We start from the raw sequence: 21,081 nt of genomic DNA, 5'->3' as shown, positions 1-21,081 counted from the left end.
GTCATTTAAGCTGCTTGGTCTTTGGTATTTTCTTGTGGCAGCCTGGGCTGCTAAGACAGAGGGTTATTTTGGATGCAGGGGCTAGGGGTCCAGCAGGGCTTGCTGGGGAGGTAGTGCTTGAACTGAGTCCCAGATGATGAATGGGAACCGTTGTGGAAGGTTCCAGACAAGGGCTTGGTGGGTACAGGGCCCAGAGGCAAAAGGCGGGGTGGGGGGAAGGCCCTGAGTGCCGCCAGTGGGGAGTTGGGGTTTGCCTCTGGGGGAAGGAAAAGAGAGCTTTAAGCCTGGGGATACTCCAGAGGCCCTTCAGAATAACAACAGGAGGCCGGGTGTGGTGGCTCACGCCTGTAATTCCAGCACTTTGGGAAACCAGGCGGGAGGATCACTTGAGGCCAGGAGTTCAAGACCAGCCTGGGCAACACAGGAAAACCCCATCTCTGAAAATAAAAAACTTAGCTGAGTGTGGTGGCGTGCACCTATAGTCCCAACTACTTGGGAGGCTGAGGCAGTAGGATCATTTGAACCCAGAAGGTCAAGGCTACAGTGAGTCGTGTTCACTCCACTGCACTCCAGCCTGGGCAATAGGGCAAGACTCTTAAAAAAAACAAACAACAAAAAAATGATGACAAGAGACAGCCCTCCCAGCTGGGGAAAGAGCCTGGATTGTAACTGAGGCCCCTCCTGTAGTCCCTTAGTGCCTCAGTTTACCAGCTTGCAAAATAAGGGTACAGCTGTGTCTCCCCCCTCTTAGGACTGCTGCAAGGCCCACCCAGGGTGGGCGCTTGGCCAGCTGGCGGGGCTGGAGTCTCCTTTGTGGGGAGGGAGGCCCCTGTGAGCCAGCTGTGTGTACTCAGCCCCCAAGGGAACCTTCACACATCCCAGCCACCACCTACAAGAGAAACAAAACGTGCTCACGGCGGACCCTCTGTTCAGCTGGGTCTGGAAATTTGGCAGCAGCAACCATGCCTGATAAAAGGCATTCCGAGGCAGCCCTGGTGTTTGTGTATGTGGTTCTGTATTTACACGATTGGAGGGAGGGAGGAGGCAGCAGGGAAGTGTCTCCAGGGCCCAGGAGACTCAGCCTGGAATCCACGTGCCCGTGATGCTCTCATCATCATTCCTTATCGCTTCCCAAGCTCAGCAGATGTTTACTGAGGAACTCTGGTGGACCAGGCATGCAGCGAGGGGTCAGCTCGGCTCTTCTCACTGGGCCCTCAGTGAACGTGGGTGGGGATCCACAGCGTGGAGGGACTGAGGCAAAAACAAAGTTGACAGCCAGAATGAACTCAGAATGGACCAAAGACCTAAATGCAAGAACTAGAAGTGTAAAACTCCTGTAAGAAAACAGAGGGGCTGGCCAAGCATGGTGGCTCCTGCCTATAATCCCAGCACTTTGGGAGGCCTAGGTGAGCAGATCACTTGAGGTCAGGAGTTCAAGACCAACCTGGCCAACATGGTGAAACCCATCTCTACTAAAAATACAAAAATCCACCAGGCTTGGTGGCGCGCGCCTGTAATCCCAGCTACTCAGGTGGCTGAGGCAGGAGAATCTCTTGACCCCAGGAGGTGGAGGTTACAGTGAGTCAAGATTGCGCCACTGCACTCCAGCCTGGGCAACAAGAGCGAGACTCCATCTCAAAAAAAAAGTCAGGAACAGATAAATCCACAGAGACAGGAAGCGGATTAGTGGCTGCTAGGGGCTGGGGGATGGGGAATGGGGAGTGACTGCTGATGCGTACGGGGTTTCTTTAGGGAGTGATTGAAATATTCTAGAACCAGACAGAGGTGATGGTTGACAGTGTACTAAACGCCTCTGAATCATTCACTTTCAAACAAGATCATGGTAAATTTTTTGTGTGGATTTTATTGCAGCTTTTTTGAAAGCATATTTTTCACGTAAAAGATTTTTAAAAAATAAAAAGGAACAGGCCACAAAGAGAAACCAATGGTGGGCCGGGCGCAGTGACTTACACTTGTCATCATCCCAGCACTTTGGGGGCCAACGTGGGAGGATTGCTTGAGGCCAGCCTGGACAACCTAGGGTTTTGTCTCAACAGACAAAAAAAAAAAAAAAAAAAAAAAAAAGCCATGGTGGTGTACACCACTACTCCCAGCTACTTAGGAGGCTGAGGTGGGAGGATTGTTTGAGCCTGGGAGGTTGAGGCTTCAGTGAGCCCTGATCGTGCTGCTGCACTCCGGCCTGGGCCATAGACCAAGACCCTGTCACAAATAAAAAGAGAGAGAAAGAAAACAGACGCGGGACATCACAGGCTGTGGCCTTGCCGCTGCGAGCTGTGTTCCCACATGCACAGTCTCCAGAGGTGGGCAGTGGCAGCTCCCTGGGGAGCATCTGTCAGGGCTGGCAGCTCCTGCTACACAGCTGGGGGTCCCCTCAGTCACCAGCCTGTTCGCCTGGGACCCAGCGCCTGGAGGTGGGCAGCAGCTTCCACATTACCTGTGTACCCGGCAGCCATTACCCAGCCCTGGCCTCTGGGAGAATGAATCGATCAGGGGATGCCGGGCATGCATCCCTTACCCCTACAGCGAGGTGTCCGGGCAGAAGATCCTCCCCCACGACACGCACAGGCGATTGGCGACGGGCATCCGAGCAAAATGCGTGAGATCTGGGGCTCTTTGCTGGGCCCTTGGAGGAGCGCAGGAGGAGGCTTGAGGGTCAGACATGGGAAGTTCTGTGTCCACAAGTCAGAGACAGAAGGCTTTGCTGCAGCCTCCGACATCACTCGGAGCTTTGGGGGTGCCTGTCAGAGACTTGGACGCCCCAGGGCAGGGCAGAGGCCCGAGGGCTTTCGTCCTTGTCTCCCTTCTCACACTGGCATTGGCCCCTCCTGGCATTGGGGATGCCGTCCCTGCTAGTGCGTCTGGTTAAAAGCCGGCCCGGAGGGTGTTCACCTCCTTGGTTTTGCTTGATTCAGGGCAGTGACAAGGGGAACCCCTGGGGAGCAGGGGCTCCTGAGCGTGGCGCTGGATCAAGGCGCATGCCAGCTCCTGCAGGCCTCATTTTGAAGCCGAGGTCTCAACTGCAGGGAGCAGATGGCATGTCCCCCGGGAGTGCTGGGGCGGGGGCGGTGACAGGGCTGTGGGGCTGGCTCCTTCACCATGAGCCTGGGCAGCAGGCAGGTGAGGCCTCACGGTGGAGGCCTGGAGCCTTTAAGAGAAGAGTCCTGCTCTGTCTGTTGATGCTGAATGGCTTCAGAAGCTTCTGTTCCGTCGGTGACCGTATTTCACCCCTGGTGGCCCATCTCAGACCCTATGAGCTCCCAGTCCTGGGCCTCTGCATCTGCTGTTCCTCCTCCCCTTCAAGACTCCCCCATGCTGTGTCTCTGCCAGGCCACCACCGCACAGTGGCTCAGGCTGAAGCTCCAGCATTCACCACTTGCCTGGAGATCTAATGCTTGCTGCCTGCTCTGGGCTACGGGCTTGTGTGAGCAGTGCCCGTCTGGCTGGCTGGCAGCCACGTCCACTGAACCTAGAACCATGCCCAGTGCTGGGCAGACTCTCGCCTTGAGTCTGGGAGGGGAGGTGGGGATGCTGCTGTGGTGGGGCGGGAGCCGGACTGGCTGAGCGGGTGGGTGCCTGAGCCTCAGTTGGTTCTCAGCTATTGGCCCAGCTGGGCTTCGTGCCAGCAGCAGAGGTACCAGCCAGCGTGGACATGGGAGGATGAAGGCTCCTGCCCTGTGGGGGTGTCCTTCAAGTCACCACACATCCCTGCCTGTGGCTGCTGGGACGCTTGGAGAGCCCTCCAAGGCCCAGGCCTCCTTCCCCATTCCAGGGTCCCTCTGCCCTCATCAGCCTTCCCAGAACTCTGTTTTGGAAAGCCCTGAGTTATGGGGCTGCAGGGTCAAGGGGTGCGAATCCCCGGGGTCCTGGTCAGCTCCCAGGATCCAGGATCCAGGTGCGTCCTGTGCATTCACTGGGCTGAAGAAAGTGTTTGCTCCCCCCCTTCCTCTTGTAGGGCCACGCCCTAGGCTGAGGTGCATGCTGCCTCTGCACTCAGGCAGTCCCTGTGCTTTCTTGAGCCTCAGTTTCCCCATCTGGACTGTCAGGGGAGGGGCCTGAGCTGGAGCTTAGTGGTCAGGGAGAGTGGAGACTAGACCTTGAAGCCTAGAGGTGGGGAGGGGGGGAAACTGAGGACTGCTTGGCACAGACAGCGCCTCCCTCTCTGGCCCCCCACAGGGAGGCCCTGGCCTGCCACGGCTTTGCAGGGCCAAGCTCAGCCATCAGCCCGTCTGCTTCCCTCAATCTCATTAGAAGGTTGGCCAGTTGCCATGGCAATTGCTTCTGGGCCTGACCAAGGCTGGCCCCGTCTGCAGAGCGAGCCCCAGGGAGGGCCAGCAGGTTGGGGTGTCTCTGTGTCCCGTGCAGGGTTCCCGGGAGACTGGGTGCTGCCCGAACATCTCTCCACGTCCTGGAGAAGTAGCCACAGCCGTATTACACCGGGGCCACCCCAGGGCCACCCGGCCCCCATTCCCCCACCTCACAGCCCCTGCTCCATCCAGCCCTGTGGATGCCGCCTGGACAGGGCAGGGGATGTAGACTCAGCAGGATCGTGGACGTGGGCACAGACAGAGGCAGAGGTGGGCGTTCTCCAGGGCGAGGGTCCTGTCAGCAAGGGGCGAGGGTCAGCGGAGGCCTGAGAAGCCACCTTTACACAGGGCTCTGTAGAGGGGTCAGGTGCGGAGGTAGGACTTTGTGTGAGGGAGTCCCGGTGCAGGCTGTATCAGGAGCAGGGGTCCCTGCGGTCAGCTTGTAGCATCAGAGCTGGGCCCACATCTGCCTCCCACGTGCCTCCATTGATGCTGGCGAGTTCTCATCTGAGATCAGGTGGCTTCAGTAACACTTGTCCCAGGAGGGGCCATGTGACTTCAGTCATGCTGGTCATGCAGGGGTTAAGTTCCAGGTGTGTGGGGGCCTCAGTTTTCCCATCTGGAGAGTGTCCTGCCTCATGCGTGAGACAGCAAGACCAAGCTGCCGCCCTCCTCCTGCTGCTGCTGTTCCTCCTCCTCCTTTTCCTCCTCTTCCTCCTCAACCAGCTCTGCATGAAGGACAGTGAGGAGTGAGGACAAAGACCTTTGGGATAATCCCCTTCCACTTGACAAATAGCAAACATTTTCTCTTCCTTAATGATTTTCTTTAGCTTTATTGTAATACAGTAAGTAATACACAGAACATACCAAATCTGTGTTAATTGACCATATTATCAGTGAGGCTTCTAGTCAACAGTAAGCTATTAGTTAAGTGTTGGAGGAGTCAGAAGTTATACTGGCGTGGGGCACGGTGGCTCATGCCTCTAATCTCAGCACTTTGGGAAGCTGAGGTGGGAGGACTGCTTGAAGCCAGGAGTTGGAGACCAGCTGGTCAACATAGTGAGACTCCATCTCTACAAAAAATTAAAAATTAGCCAGGCACGGTGGTTCGTGCCTGTGGCTCCAGATACTCAGGAGGCCAAAGCGGGAGGATCACCTGATCCTGGGAGGCCAAGGCCGCAGTGAGGTGTGACTGTGCCACTGCCCTCCAGCCTGGGCGACAGAGTGAGAGCCTGTCTCAAAAGAAAGAAATGAAGAAATAAATAGAAGTAAAAAGTATAAAAAGAAAAAAAATTATACTTGGATTTTTGACTGCATGAGGGTGGGCTCCCCAATCCCCGTGTTGTCTCAGGGTCAACTGTAGTTGGAAATAGGGGTTCCAGATGAGACCGTCCTGGATTAGGGTGGGCCTTTCTCTTTAATTGTAAGAGAAAGGAGAGCTGAGCCAGGCCCAGTGGCTCACTCCTGTAATCCCAGCGCTTTGGGAGGCTAAGGCAGGCGGATCACCTGAGGTCAGGGGTTTGAGACTAGCCTGGCCAACATGGCAAAACCCCATCTCTACTAAAACTACAAAAATTGGCCGAGTGTGGTGGTGTGCCTGCAATTCCAGCTACTCAGGAGCCTGAGGCAGGAGAATCGCTTGAACCCAGGAGGCGGAGGTTGCAGTGAGCCGAGATCACTCCATTGCACTCCAGCCTGGGCACCAAGAGCGAGACTCCATCTCAAAACAACAACAACAAAGCCAGAGTCTGGTGCGATTGTGACTTGGGGGGCTGCTTCTTGGGCAGGGGTGTTGGAGATGCCCCTCTAAGTTAAAGCAGGGGCTGTCAGGCCCTGCATGGGGGTCAGCGGGGAAAGGACAAGCTGGGGGCACTTTGAGGCTTGGGCGGCTGGAGGGAGTGAGGCTGGGGAGGCTGGAGGCAAAGTGTGGTTAGCGGGGCACCCACCCGTCCTCAGCAGGGCCCTCCAAATCGCCAGTGGGGTCTACTATCACAGCTGGGGAGCTGGGACCAGATACCCATCTATCTGGCCCACAGGCCATGAATGAGGGGTGCCCTGGGAGCTGCAGCTTTCCCGACTCCTATGAGATGCCTTCTCCAGGCCTCAGCTGTTTCACCTGTGGCCCCGCTTGTTGACAGCCATGGGGATGGTGTGGAGACAGGACACCTGAGTCCCAGGTCAGCCCTGAGCCTCTGTGTAGGGCAGGCTGGAGCTGCTGTGGCATCCTAGCCGCTGGCTCCAAGTGAGGGTTACACCTTGAGCTGGCTTGTGTTGCCTGGGCCAGCTGTGGAAGGGCGTGGCCAAGCTGCCGCCTGAGGCCTCCTGGGTTCTAATCTTAAGTGCTTGTACAGTCTCCAGACGGGCCTGTCACCTGGCTTGTGAAGTCAGCTGTGGAGGGGGCGCAGCAGCGTTTGTTCATTCATTCACCCCCTCACATCTTTGTTTACTTGTGGATTCCGCCGGCAGGCGCTGCTGAGCAGCGGGCCCTGGGCTGGCTGCTGGGTTCATGGAGCTCATCCTCAGGGTCTCAGTGGTTTGGGGAGCACAACGGGAGGGGGAGGGCAGGGGACTGTGATGTGGCAGTGAGAAAAGCTGTGATGTTGCCTGCAGTGCCGTGACATCTGGCAGTTCTTCCATCTGAGGCCAGAGGTCCGTGGGGGCAGAGCCCAGGCTGGCGTCCCACCACCCTGGGACCCCAGAGAAAGGAGGACCCTGCTCCCAGGGGTTCCAGCTAGGCCGGGGAGGACAGTCAGCTCCTGCAGACTCAGGAGTCCCTGTGCCCACCCTCTGGCTAGAAAATTCACTGGAGGGACTCCCCAGAAGCCGTTTTGTTCATGCTTACGGTTTATTGCAGCGAAAGGACACATTAAAATTACCCAAGGGAGGCTGGGTGTGGTGGCTAACACCTGTAATCCCAGCATTTTGGGAGGCTGAGGTGGGCGAATTTCTTGGGGTCAGGGGTTCAAGACCAGCCTGGCCAACGTGGTGAAACTCCGTCTCTACTAAAAATACAAAAATTAGCTGGGTGTGGTGTTGCACATCTGTAATCCCAGCTACTCAGGAAGCTGAGGTGAGAGAATTGCTTGAACCCTGGAAGCAGAGGTTGCAGTGAGCCGAGATGGCACCACTGCACTCCAGCCTGGATGACAGAGCTAGACTCCATCTAAAAAAAAAAAAAAAAAAAATTCATCCAAGGGAAGAGGCAGATGTGAACACTGCACAATTCTCCCAGCATGGAGCACTGCCAGCTGCAGAAGCTCCCCTGGCCTGCATGTCCAGGGTCTGTACTGGGGGCTGGTCCTATAGATGTGGCTGAGCCCCCTCATGGCCAACCTGTCTCTAGTCCCTCCAGATGTCAAGCTGATGTGCCCAAACCCCCACCCTAAAACCACAGTGTGAACAGACTCTGCCATAGCCCAAGGCGTCAGGCACACAATGACACTCTTATCAGGCAAGATATTCTCCTGCAGGTCACCTACCAGGAGCTGGGGACAAATGCCAGACCTCTCTTTGGGCCAGGTTAACCCTTTACTCTACAACTCATGCAAAACCAAGAATGAGCATGGGCTTCCCCAAAAGAAGAGCAGAGGCCAGGCATGATGGCTCACTCCTGTAATCCCAATACTTTGGGAGGCCGAGGCGAGTGGATCACTTGAAGTCAGGAGTTCAAGACCAGCCTGAGCAACATGGTGAAAAACCCCGTCTCTATTAGAAAAAAAAAAAAAAATTAGCCAGGCATGGTAACTTGTGCCTGTAATCCCAGCTACTTGGGAGGCTGAGGCAGGAGAATCATTTGAGCCTGGGAGGTGGAGATTGTAGTGAGCCAAGATGGCACCACTGCACTCCAGCCTGGGCAACAGAGTGAAAACTACATCTCAAAACACAAAAACAAACAGCGTCAACAAAAAAAGAAGAGCAGAGTCCCTGCTCAGTGTCCACTCCTGGCCCGGGGGCTATGCTCCGAAGTCTGAGTGCCTACAGCAAAGTGGGCAGGAGCTGGATATTGTGGGCAAGGTTTGGACAGAGATAGGGCTTGGGAACCATGAGAGTTCTGTGCGTCCCCAGTCCTGTAGATTGTCCCTGCATCGCAGGTTTCCTGTGGCCCGGGGACATAGTGCAAATAAAGCTGCTTCAGGGAGTTCTTGCCCCTGATGTCTGGCCTCCTGGGAGCTGGCGGCTCAGCCCGTGTAGAAAACGCATGTGGCATGAGTACCTGCTGTGTCACACATCGTGTGTCCCTCTCACACCCGCCTGTAGCACTCACTCTAGGTGGGGAACACAGGTACAGGAGGGGTCACGCCTCTGGGGCCATGCAGTCAGTGAGAGGTGAACGTAGCACAGGTTTCTGTCATGCTACTTGGACACAGAAGAGGGTGGAGAAGGTCACGGGAGGCCACAGGCGACCTATGCCCAGGTAGGCGTGGGGTGGGAGCTGAGGGACCCCTACCCTGCACCCCATCCCCTTGCTGCAGCCTGGAGCTGGCCTGTTTCATCTGGTGTGACTGCTGGGAAGGACACTTTGGGTGTTCGTCGTGTATGTGTCCGGCCACCGGCCACCAAGGGTTCCCAGCACAGACCTTGGGCCGGACCCCCAGACCCTCGAGAGCCACCCAATAACACACAAGGTTAATCTTACCATCGGCTCCACTGCAGCTCACAGGAAACAGCTGTTTACCTGGGCGAGGTGCTCAGCCGGGCAGGTGGCCAGTTCCCGGGCTTTACTTCCGCCTCCGGTGTCCAGGGCCCCCCAGGAAGTTGGGGCGGTGGGGCGGCCAGCTCTCCACACACTGCCAGGAGCTGTTTGTAAGGAACGAGTCGGCCTTGTTGTGTACACAGTATCCACCCTAGCAACCGCCCCTGCTGGGCCAGAGTGGACAACCACCCCTCCCTCCTGCCTACCCAGCCCCCGCCTCTCCTCACGGTGGCTGCCTTCCCTGGTTGCATGGCAGGCATCATGGACCAGCATCCCCAAGGGCCTCGGGTCGTGCCACCTGGGTCAGGGGCCTCTGTTACTGGCAAATCAGCGTCAGCCACATGAGGGGGAGGAGGCCAGATTCCAGCCCTGCTCAGAGTCAGCGTGACCAGTCAGGGAGCTCCTGGCCCCTGGTTCTGTGCCCCGATGCAATCAGGGAGTGGGAAGCAGGGATGCAGCCGAGATGAAGGCACTCAGCAGGGCCCAGTCCCCAAGAGGCTGGGAGGTACCATGAGGAAGGAACATGGAGCTCAGGACCCCCTAGAACTCAAGCTGGGTCTGGGGGACTGACTTGGCTGCCCTGGCCCTGTGCAGGCTGCCATCAGGATCACAAGTCCCACCCTTTGAAGGCCATCACCACACTTCTGAGACAGCTCCCTCTGATTGAGGCCAGTGGAAAGCCGCCTGGCCTGCCAAGTCACAGCCTCTGGCCGTGATAAGAAATGGCTCCCCTGGGCTGGTGAGGGGCCTTCTTGGCAAGCTGCAGGCCCGCCAGTGCCTCTCTTGCTCATTCATTGATTGGCCGAGTCAGCAGCAAGGCAGCCAGCTCCCTAGGTTCGCAGCCATGGGTTTCCGCACGGTGCATTGCCCTGCCTGGGGAGCCGTTCCGGCACCTCGGGTTTCCGATTCTGCCATTTTTGGTGGAGGGACACCTGGTTTCCTTAAGCATTTGGGTCATGAGGTCCTGCAAACTTCTGCACTTATGCTGTCAATCCTACCACTTCGGTCTTTTTGTGCCTTTGGGGCTGGCACTCCGGGGTGAGCCTGGGAGGTGACGCCTCCTGCAGCTGCTGGCTTCTGTCTCGCAGCTCCAGCTCCAGAAATCCCAGTACCTGCAACTGGGCCCCAGCCGCGGCCAGTACTACGGCGGGTCCCTGCCCAACGTGAACCAGATTGGGAGTGGTACCATGGACCTGCCCTTCCAGGTGAGTGCCCCACCCCCTGGCCCTGCCCCCATGGTGGGGAGCTTCCCCCAGCTTCCCACCAGGGGCCAGACATTGAGGACAGCTGGGGTCACCAGACAGTTGCTGGAGCCCACCCAACCCCTGCCTTCTCCTTGTCTGCCCTGGGAACTGGAGGAAGCAGAGTGGCCCCGCAAGGGTGCACCAGGATCCCCCCCAACCCATTCCCCATCAGCAGACCCCGAGGCGAGCCCTCCATCTGGCTTCCAGCATTTCGGCAGCCGCTACACCTGTTGGCCGGCTGTGCGGCAGCGGGAACCGCTCGGGGCCGCTGGGGCTTGGCTCTGTCCTGCCTCACTAATCCACAAGCCCAGCAATTCTCAGAAGGAGGCCCGGCGGCCTGACCCCACTTGTCTGCAAACGTTTCTTGGCAGAGGCCCACACAGCGCGGCTCCCGCAGGCCGCACAGCCGCCGTGCACAGCCTTATCGTAAACAGGAGATAAGGCCCACAGCGGCCCTCTTCCCTGTCCCTGGTCTGCAGGTGGAAATGGGGATGGGGTGGGGCTGAGGGAGCTGGCCTGTGAATCAGGGCCACCCCTAGGATGGTGTATGGGCTCTGCATGGACAGGTCCCCCTGGGGGTCACACCTACTCTGTGGCTGAGAAAACCACCTCGGACACAGCCATGGCCACTGACAGGCCAGATGGAGCCGGGGCCCCTCCCGAGTCACCCACCAGCTCCACCCCCACCTGCACCGCTGCTGGACAGGGCAGGGATCCTTGGGCTGGCCCCACGGTGCACTTCCCCTGGCACACTGAGTGCGGGCCGTCACTGATGCTGGGCCTGTTCGTTGTCACAGCCCTTCCTGGCTGGGTTTTCTCCCCTCTTGCCCGTCTCTCCCCTTCCTGTTTCTCCTGTCCCCTCTTCCCTGGAAGACAGTCTCTCTCTGGGCACCTCCCAAGCTCAGCCTGAGTGGGGCCGAGGGGCACAGGACCCTGTTGGGTGTTTGTTGCCCGAGGCCCACAGCCTAGGGGGGTCCCACGCATCCCGCCTTCTGGGCCAGGCAAGGCAGCAGCGTCTCAAAGTCTCGGTTCTTTGCATTTTCAGCCCAGCGGATTTCTGGGGGAGGCCCTGGCAGCGGCTCCTGTCTCTCTGGTAAATGAGCCCCCAGGCTGAGGCCGCGGCGTCCCCGGCGCCAGCCTGCAAGACCCCGACCCGTGTGCGGGCGCTGGGGATCCCTGAGCTCCCCAAGCGGCCGCCCCCGCGGCTCCCAGGGAGGTGGAGGTGTCCCGTCCGCCAAATGGAAACGGATCCACTCCGCACCCCCATCTCGGGAAGTGCGTATGGTCGCGTCGAGAGGCCCTGGGGACTCTTGGGGTCCATCTGGGGCAGATGCCACAGCCGCGTATCCCCATCTGGGGTCCAGCAGAGCAGAATCCAAGCATGTGCCCCAAAGCTGCATGGTCTGTCCGTGTATACATACACAAATACAAACACAAACACACACACAGACGTGTGCACGCATTTCCCAAACCAGGCCAGCAGGCGGGACGTGGCGAGCCAGGGCGTGGCCAGCCCCCGCTTCATTATGCCTCTGACTCTGCTTCGGCTGCCTCAGTTTCCCCTCTGGGTTTCAAGGCATCTCTGGAAGGAGATGAATGGCCCCTGTCCTCGGGAGCCTGTGCGCTGGACGGCATAGTTCCCACCCTCATCGTCACAGGCCCACGTCTCCCATGCCCATAGCCTTTTGGGGGCAAGAGCCACAGAAAGACCCAAACCAGCAAAGTTCATGCTGGATCAAAGACAAACTTGGGGGTCCCCAGGGCTAGGGACAGCAGTCAGCCCTGAACTCTGGCCGAGACTGGGACAAAGCAGCGATCCCAGCCATGGACAGGCTTCTGGAGGGGAGACTCACTTTAGTATCAGAGTCTCATTTTGCCTGGCTGCCCAGAGAAGGCATAAGGGCTCAGGGGCCAGATGGCCGGACCGGGGGATTGGCTGCATCCAGAGCTGGCAGGGCCTGCTGATCTCACCCCGGTCAGATGGCAAGTGGGGAACACAGGGTCAGGGCGGGCTCCTGGCAGCCCCGGGGGCATGAGGCCGGGCATGTAGCAGGGCCTGGGGAGGGCCGGCCTGGTGCCAGCCCCAGGTGCTGGGAGAAAGCCCCGTCCAGTCAAGCAGTGGGCCATGGCTCCGGAAAGTGCCTGTACTTGGCTCCGGTGGTGCCTGGAGTGCCTGGAGAAGGCTGCAGGGGAGGGCGTGTGGGGGCCGTGTCTCAATCAAGAGCAGCCCTAGGCTCCACAAGGAAGCCTCCCGGGAACTCGCGCTTGGCCAGGTGGGCCCCGAAACAGTGCTGGGCTGGAAGCCCCTGGGCCGTCTCTTGGCAGGCCCCTCCAGGGATGACGTAGGTGGGGGTAGGAGGCCGGCCAGGCCCGGAGAGAGAGGGTGGAGGCCTGTCTGCACCTGGTGAGGCTGGGGAGGAGGGCTGCCCAGGCCGGCTACACCCCTGGCACCCGGCGGGCGCTGGCCCCGAGCTTGTGCCGCTCTGCCTGGCCTGTGCATGCCAGCTGCACTGCACGCCCCTGCCACCCTGGCTCCCGGGACCCCGGCTCACACCCCCTCCCTGCCCCCCAGTGCTTGGAGAGCCGGGGAGCTGGGGCTGAAGGAAGAAGGCCATCCCAGGCTGTGGAGCGCTGGCCGAGGGTGCTCCGGAGTGGGGGGCCCTGCGATCAGACTCTGGGGCCAGCGCTGGGGCCACAGCTGGTAACCATTGTTTGGGTTTCTCTCTCTCTGTTTCCATCTCCTCCCCCAGACCCCCTTCCAATCCTCGGGCCTGGACACCAGCCGGACCACCCGGCACCATGGGCTGGTGGACAGGGTGTACCGGGAGCGCGGCCGGCTCGGCTCCCCGCACCGCCGGCCCCTGTCAGTGGACAAACACGGACGGCAGATATCCTTTTCCCCAGAGGATGAGGGTGGGGGGCCAGGCCCTGTCGGTGCTGGCAGGACCCCAAGTTTACCCAGCAGGTTCTGACAGGGCTGCCTGCTTCCAGCTCTGGCGACAGAATCAGGGCAGCACCAACTGGGAGGCTTGATCTCAGGGCAGCCTGGGGGACTTCCTGGAGGAGGCTGTGCCACAAGCCCTAGAGCCTTTGGCCAGACTTGGGGGCTCAGGGGGCACAGAGAACAGCTCCCAAGGCAGGAGTTGAGGAAGGTGATACCTGACCACAGAGGGCTTAGACACCTGGTGGCGCAGTGGGGCCAGGAAGGCCGTGAGCAGGGAGCCCACAGTCAGAGCTGTGAGCTGATGAGGCCTCTCCCGCGCTGCACGGAGGGCAGCCCAGCCAAGGCAGTGGGGCTGAGGGGGTTTGTGTGAGATCTGGACGCATCCAAGGGAGGCTCCATCTCTATAAGACAGGAGTAAAATTTGCCTCTGCAACTCGGTCAAGCAGAGATCAGCCAGAGTCCCCCTCCCCCCACAACTCAGCCGCCCCTTGGTGCTCAGCCAGCCGGGCCCCGCAACACCAGAGTCTGAGCGGCCTCGGGTTGCTCCCGGGATCCCCCGGCTCTCCAGAACAGAGAAGCTTGTTCTCCGGTTCTCATTTCCGTGGGCTGGGGGAGCTCGACCAGCTGGGCCCCAGACCGAGCCCTTGGGCCTCGGGAGCCACCCCGTCAGCCCAGGATGGAGAGTCCAGACCGGGGTCAGCTGAACTCAGACTCCCCAGCGCCCCCACGGGCCCCACTTTCATGGCCCAGAATCCCCTCCCTTGGAAGGGGTGCAGCCCGCACGTGTGCTCACGGAGCAGAGTGCTGAGTGCTAGGTGGACAGGGCCATACCCCTGGGGAGCCCCTGGAACGGGGGCTGCTTGTAGCCAGGCAGGAAAGGCCGCAGGAAACGCCCCCCGCCCCCCTCCCCGCCCTACTGGTCCCAGCTGTTTGCAGGCTCCAGGCTGAGCCCAACCAGCCAGCCCAGGGCAGGAAGCCCTGGCTGAGAGTGTGTTGATGGAGGCGGGGTCTCAGCCAGCGGCACTGCCCCCTTAACTCACGCTCACGCCGACAGCTGCCCCTACGGCACTGTGTACCTCTCGCCACCCGCGGACACCAGCTGGAGAAGGTCAGTGGCTGGAGCCCCCCCGCCCCCTTCTCATTGGAAACAAAACCAAACTGTCATCATGGTTACACGTGGAAAAGCAGGACAGTCACTTATAAAAATGACCAAACTAAGATGCATCCGGAAGTTCTAGAAATTAGCCCTCACCCTGAAAGACAGGAGTTCCAGCTTTGGGAGGGTCTTCTAACATTTCCCTTCCCCCCATTTAGACTTTAAAAAATAACAAAAGTAGGACCGGGCGTGGTGGCTCAGGCCTGTAATCCTAGCACTTTGGGAGGCCGAGGCAGGCGGATCACTTGAGGTCAGGAGTTCAAGCCCAGCCTGGCCAACATGGTGAAACCCCATGTCTAATAAAAATACAAAAATTCGCCAGCGTGGTGGCGTGTGCCTATAATCTCAGCCACTCAGGAGGCTGAGGCAGGATAATCGCTTAAACCCGGGAGGTGGAGGTTGTACTGAGCCGAGATCCAGCCACTGCACTCCAGCCTGGGTGACAGAGTGAGACTCCATCGCAAGAAAAAAAGTGGGACGATACCACATATTCAGCACTGTAGCTTGCTCTTTCCTACTTAATGCTGTATTCAGAGAAGGTACCCATGTTACTCAACAGCCGCTGAAAATGTGATGTAAATTTTTTTTTTTTTTTTTTTTTGAGATAGAGTCTCACTCTGTCCCCCAGGCTGGAGTGCAGTGGCGGGATCTCGGCTCATTGCAAGCTCCACCTCCCGGGTTCATGCCATTCTCCCACCTCAGCCTCCTGAGTAGCTGGGACTACAAGCGCCCACCACCACGCCTGGCTAATTTTGTTTTTGTATTTTTAGTAGAGATGAGGTTTTACCGTGTTAGCCAGGATGGTCTCGATCTCCTGACCTCGTGATCCGCCCACCTCGGCCTCCCAAAATGCTGGGATTATAGGCGTGAGCCACCGCGCCAGGCCGATAAAATTATATTAATACATTTAGGATGGAAGATTAGGAAAATACAGGCCAGGCACAGTGGCTGACATGTGCCTGTAATCCCAGCACTTTTGGAGACCAACGCAGGAGTCACTTGAGCCCACAAGTTCAAGACCAGCCTGATTCCATCTCTACGAAAAATGAGAGAATTAGCCAGATGTATGTGTGCCTGTATTCCCAGCTACTTGGGAGGCTGAGGTGGGAGAATCGCTTGAGCTCAGGAGGTCAAGGCTGCAGTGAGCTGTGATCATGCCACTGCAGTCCAGCCTGGGCCACAGAGCGAGACCCTGTCTCAAAGGCCTAAAATAACAATAATATAGTTAATATAAAAACATACAATAATATAGATTATGGTTGCACATGAATTTACTTAATGTCACAGAACTGTACACTCAAAAACAGTTAAAACTATACATATATACACACATATACATACGTACACAAACGTGTGTGTGTGTGTATGTATATATAATTTTTTTTTGAGACATAGTCACACTCTATTACTGAGGCTGGAGTGCAATGACGTGATCACAGCTGAGCGCATCCTTGACTTCCCAGACTCAATCATCCCACTGCTGCTTCTAGCTAATTTTTTTTTTTTTTTTTTTTGCAGAGACAAGGTCACACCACATTACCCAGGCTGGTCTCAAACTCGTGGGCCCAAGTGATCCACCCACCTCGGCCTCCCAAAGTGCTGGGATTACAGGACATGAGCCACTGTGCCTGGCTGTTATATATATTTTACTACAATAGAAAAAATATAGAGCCAGGCACAGTGGCTCATGCCTGTAATGCCAGCACTTTGGGAGGCCAAGGTGGGTGGATCACTAGAGCTCGGGAGGTTGAGGCTGCAGTGAGCCATGATGGTGCCACTGTCCTCCAGCCTGGGGGGCAGAGTGAGACCCTGTCTCAAAAAAAAAAACCATATACATACATACACACGCGTGCACACCACACATACACACACATACATACGCAGGTTAAGTAACAGAAGAAAAGTAAGCAAGCTGTTCAAAATATATATGTGTATATATACAATATATAATATACAATATTAAATTCTCACCAAGCCCGTATCGTAAGTCAGGCCCTGTTCCCACCATCACATTCATTAACTTCTATAAAACGAATGGAGCTTTATGGAATAGGCACTGTGTTCATCTCCATCTTAGACATGAGGAACTTCAGCACAGAGAGGTCAGAACACTTGCTCAGAGACACACAGCTGCTGGTGGCTGTACCCACATTTTGCTGGGCAGCCAAAGAGGCTTTCTGGGGACCCACTGTTGAGGCACCTGCAGCCAGGAGCAGATTGGGTTGCCTTGTGCCTTCTCCCCATCAGTTCCCAGAGGGAAATGGGGTCCCTGGAGGCAGAGGGAAAAGCATCTCCTGGGCTGGTTGAAGGAAGACCTCCTTCCTGCCTCAGGTTGGCTTCCCAATCACGGGGGCCTCTAAGTGGCTTCATTCCTTCTGGGGCCTTCTCCAAGCCTCTTACACCTGTCACACTGTGTGTGTGTGACACTGAGCATCCCAGAGGGCAGTCACCCGATTGTGTTTGTCACCAAGAGGGGACCTGGTAACAGGTCTCCAGCCCAGCCTCATACCCCAAGGCTGGGCACCTGTGGGGCTCCTTCTTTGGGAGGTTTCAGCAGGAGGGCACCATTCTTTCCCCAAAGCCAAGAAGCCTCGCTTTATTGTCCAGGCTGGTCTTGAACTCCTGGGCTCAAGTGATCCTCTCACCTCCGCCTCCTGAGTCGCTGGGACCACAGGCGTGCGCCACCTCGTCCGACTCCTTTTTGTTTTTCATGGGCTTTGCAGATGAACACCACAGTCACTCTGGTGCCTCTTTTTAGAATGAGGTCCTGAGAGCTTTGCTCAGGTGCAGCAGCTCACAAAAATGACCCACAGCTGCCGCCCTGTTCATCCAACATGTCCCGGCTGGGATCAGGACTGTCGCATTGTCTGCCTTGGGCTCAGGCTCATTGTCTCTTCCTCCCTCCCTGCCAGGACCAATTCTGACTCCGCCCTGCACCAGAGCACAATGACGCCCACGCAGCCAGAATCCTTTACCAGTGGGTCCCAGGATGTGCACCAGAAAAGAGGTATGGACAGGGGACTCGGGTGTCTCTGCTGGGGTGAAGCAAGTCCAGCAGGTAACCCCTGTTCTCCAGGAGGTCACAAGCTTGTGGGCAGATGGCCCTTCAAAGGAAGACTTGGACCGTGCTGAGGGATCGGGGGAGGGGATCGGAAACTTTCAGAGGTGGTGCTACCTAAGTTGGGTTTTGAAGAGTGCATAGGAGTTTTCTAGGCACAGAAAACAACCCTGCAGGCGAACGTTGGGTCCCATTCCTGGATTGAGGATGTGGCCATGACGTCTGGGTGCTGCACAGCTGCTTCTTTCACATGTAGCGGCAGCAAGCCCATGCAAAAGGAGCATTTGTCTGCTCACGGTAGAGCAGGCCAGGGGTCGACCTTCAGCCGCAGGTTCAGCTCCTTCCATGGCTTCCAGCTGGACTGTTTCCTGGCTCTGCTGCTGAGAACTCTCCTCACCTGCAGCCCCTGGGCCCGTCCTAGCTATAGCGTGTGAGAAAGAGGCCGTCTCTTCCCATCTCTTGGCCAGAGTGTCGCCTCCAGCCGAGCCATGCACACCCCTGTGGCGGGGGCAGATCTGTACCCAGGTCCTTGGCTCCGATTTGAAGCCGGGCGTGGAGGCGGCACCCTGGGAACGTTCAAGGAGGGCATATGCTGTCTTCAAAACTGGGGCGGTGCCATCAGGGGAGGGAGCGTGGAGGCTGTGAGGCCAGCCCCAGGGAACCTGCTGCGGCCCAAGGCGCTGAAGCCAGGGAGTTGCACATGCTTAGGGCTCACATACCTATGCTTGTATCGCTGTGATTCACTGAGTGGGTGGTTAACACGCAAGGGAGATTCTGCTGATAGGAGGAGGAGGAGGAGGAGGACTGTTGGCCAGAACCTCACTCTGGGGTTCCGGCTCAGCGTGCAGCAGAGACGGGAGGGAGAAGAGAATGTCTCCATAATGAAAACGAGGCTTCTGGAATACCCCGGGTACTGAGGACGGAATAGTGCCTGGGGCTTCCCTGCTGTTCCTAATAAGCGGGCTGTTCTGAGGCTGCTGCCTGTCCTACTAGGTCCCCGCAAACACAGGACATCCGAGGGGTGGGCACTAGGATGTCACCATCCCCTGGGACACTGTAACCCGGGAAAGGAGCTGTGACGTGGGACCCCTGGTGGCCTTGGAGCGGGGGCTTGGCGGGGACACATTGTCTATCCCCACTCTCCCAGGAGGGCCTGAGGTGGTGACAGGGCTGGGGTTGGCCTGGCTGCCTCCTCGCAGCCTGGCTTTCAACAAGGAAGGGTTGGTCTATCTGGCTGTGCTCATCATTGGTCTCCCAGTTACAAGTAAAAAAAATGAAATGTGCAACAGGCATAAAGAAAATGGGGAAATGGGCTGGGTGTGGTGGCTCACGCCTGTAATCCCAGCACTTTGGGAGGCCGAGGCGGGTGGATCACGAGGTCAGGAGATCGAGACCATCCTGGCTAACACGGTGAAACCCCGTCTCTACTAAAAATACAAAAAATTAACCAGGCGTGGTGGCGGGTACCTGTAGTCCCAGCTACTCTGGAGGTTGAGGCAGAAGAATGGTGTGAACCCGGAAGGTGAAGCTTGCAGTGAGCTGAGATCGCGCCACCACACTCCAACCTGGGCAACAGAGCGGGACTCCATCTCAAAACAAAACAAACAAAATTAGCTAGGCGTGGTGGCACACGCCTTTAATCTGAGGCTGGGGCAGGAGAATCTCTTGAACCCAGTAGGGGCAGGTTGCAGTGAGCCAAGGTACCACTGCACTCCAGCCTGGGTGGGAGAGCAAGACTGTCTCAAAAAAACAAAAAAAAAAAAGAAAGAAAAATATACACACAAGCTAGGCAGCTGCTCTTGGGAGAGAGTCTTGGCTGTTCTCTGCAGCCTGAGGCCTCTGAGGCCCATGTTGGTTCAGCGTCCTCTGTGGGAAGCAGAATCCACACATCCTCAGGCTCCAGAGCTGTTGTTTTATATTATTTTATTTTAGAGACAAGGTCTCGCTCTGTCACACAGGCTGGAGCGCCATGGCACGATCACAGCTCACTGCAGCCTCCACCTCTCAGGCTCAAGCAATCTCTCCACCTCAGCCTCTCTCGTAGCTGGGACTACAGGCGCGCACCACCACAGCCGGCCAACTTTCTTATTTTTTGTTGAGATGAGGTCTCACCATGTTGCCCAGGGCAGCCTCAAACTCCTGAGTTCAAGTAATCTGCCTGCCTCGGCCTCCCAAAGTACTGTAATTACAGGTGTGAGCCACTGTGTGCCCAGCCTTGTTTCTCTTTTTCTTTCTTTCTTTTTTTTTTTTTATTTTGAAATAGAGTTTCACTCTGTCACCCAGGCTGGAGTACAATGGCATGATCTCAGCTCACTGCAACCTCTGTCTCCCTGGTTCGAGCGATTCTCCTGCCTCAGCTTCCCGAGTAGCTGGGATTACGAGTCACCACCACCACGCTCAGCTAATTTTTGTATTTTTAGTAGAGAGGGATTTCGCCAAGTTGGCCAGGCTGGTCTTGAACTCCTGATGCCGGGCGATCTGCCCACCTCAGCCTCCCAAAGTGCTGGGATTACAGGTGTGAGCCACCTCGCCCGATCTATTTTTTCTTAAGTCACAGATTCTCTGACTTATTTAAAGTTGATTGGCCGGGCGCGGTGGCTCACGCCTATAATTGCAGCACTTTGGGAGGCCAAGGCGGGCACATCACGAGGTCAGGAGATCGAGACCATCCTGGCTAATGGATGAAACCCTGGTGAAACCCCATCTCTACAAAAAATACAAAAAAAAATAGCCCGGCGTGGGAGTGGGCGCCTGTAGTCCCAGCTAGTCGGGAGGCTGAGGCAGGAGAATGGAGTGAACCCAGGAGATGGAGCGTCCAGTGAGCTGAGATTGCGCCACTGCACTCCAGCCTGGGCGACAAAGCGAGACTTTGTCTCAAAAAATAAATTAAATAAATAAATAAATAAATAAAGTTGTTGATGTTTGTCCTGAAGCCCTTTTTTGTGATTTTAGTACAGTCCACAGAAGTTCCTGTTAGGACAGTTGCAGTCTTACCGTGGCCGTGACTCTGTGTGTCAGGGACGTGTCCTCCTGGTGCCACCATGCGGCTGCAAAGAAATTTCTTCTCTGATTCTCCTTCTCCCCCTCCTACCTCCCCAGTCTTACTGTTAACAGTCCCAGGAATGGAAGAGACCACATCAGAGGCAGACAAAAACCTTTCCAAGCAAGCATGGGACACCAAGAAGGTAAGAGCCTGTGAGCTTTCAAAAACTTTTTTTCTTCTTTCTCTTCTCAAGCATCACCCGGGCAAAGGTGACAAAATGGCAGGTTTGGGTGGCTTCACCTTCCCGAGATAGGGAACCTCACTCCGATTTTTCCATCTTCAAATTCAGAGAATCTGTTAGATCTGTTGATCACTAACAGCAGGCCTTATCCAACAGGCCAGAACTGCACGAAGAATTACAGCCCAGGCCGGGCGTGGTGGCTCACACCTGTAATCCCAGTACTTTGGGAGGCCGAGGCAGGAGGATTGCCTGAGGTCAGGAGTTCGAGACCAGCCTGGCCAACGTGGTGAAACCCTGTCTCTACTAAAAATACAAAAAATTATGGCCAGACGTGGTGGCTCATGCCTGTAATCCCAGCACTTTGGGAGGCTGAGGCAGGCGGATCATGAGGTCAGGAGATCGAGACCATCCTAGCAAACATGGTGAAACCCCATCTC

General features: G+C 56.9%; 2 protein-coding genes across 7 annotated transcripts in view; one reads left to right on the top strand and one right to left on the bottom strand.

Moving 5' to 3' along the window:
• Positions 1-7,704, bottom strand: part of FKBP8 (FKBP prolyl isomerase 8) — a 212,805-nt gene extending 205,101 nt beyond the window's left edge. The window contains exon 1 of the mRNA XM_050769665.1: positions 7,701-7,704. The gene's annotated coding sequence lies outside the window, so the exon portion shown is untranslated. The remainder of the gene's footprint in view (positions 1-7,700) is intronic.
• CRTC1 (CREB regulated transcription coactivator 1) overlaps positions 1-21,081 on the top strand; it is a 174,147-nt gene that overhangs the window by 128,386 nt on the left and 24,680 nt on the right. For 4 of the 6 annotated variants that reach the window (XM_050769549.1, XM_050769551.1, XM_050769548.1 and 1 more), the window contains 6 exons: positions 10,107-10,223; positions 11,308-11,355; positions 13,013-13,150; positions 14,253-14,314; positions 17,275-17,369; positions 20,520-20,605. In XM_050769549.1, the coding sequence (XP_050625506.1) occupies positions 10,107-10,223; positions 11,308-11,355; positions 13,013-13,150; positions 14,253-14,314; positions 17,275-17,369; positions 20,520-20,605 (546 nt within the window). The remainder of the gene's footprint in view (positions 1-10,106; positions 10,224-11,307; positions 11,356-13,012; positions 13,151-14,252; positions 14,315-17,274; positions 17,370-20,519; positions 20,606-21,081) is intronic. The other 2 variants (XM_050769552.1, XM_050769550.1) reach the window with 1 other exon arrangement.

The sequence above is a fragment of the Macaca thibetana genome, chromosome 19 (assembly GCF_024542745.1).
Source record: "Macaca thibetana thibetana isolate TM-01 chromosome 19, ASM2454274v1, whole genome shotgun sequence".
Taxonomy (NCBI): Eukaryota; Metazoa; Chordata; class Mammalia; order Primates; family Cercopithecidae; genus Macaca; species Macaca thibetana.
This window is presented reverse-complemented; position numbering and strand designations above follow the sequence as displayed.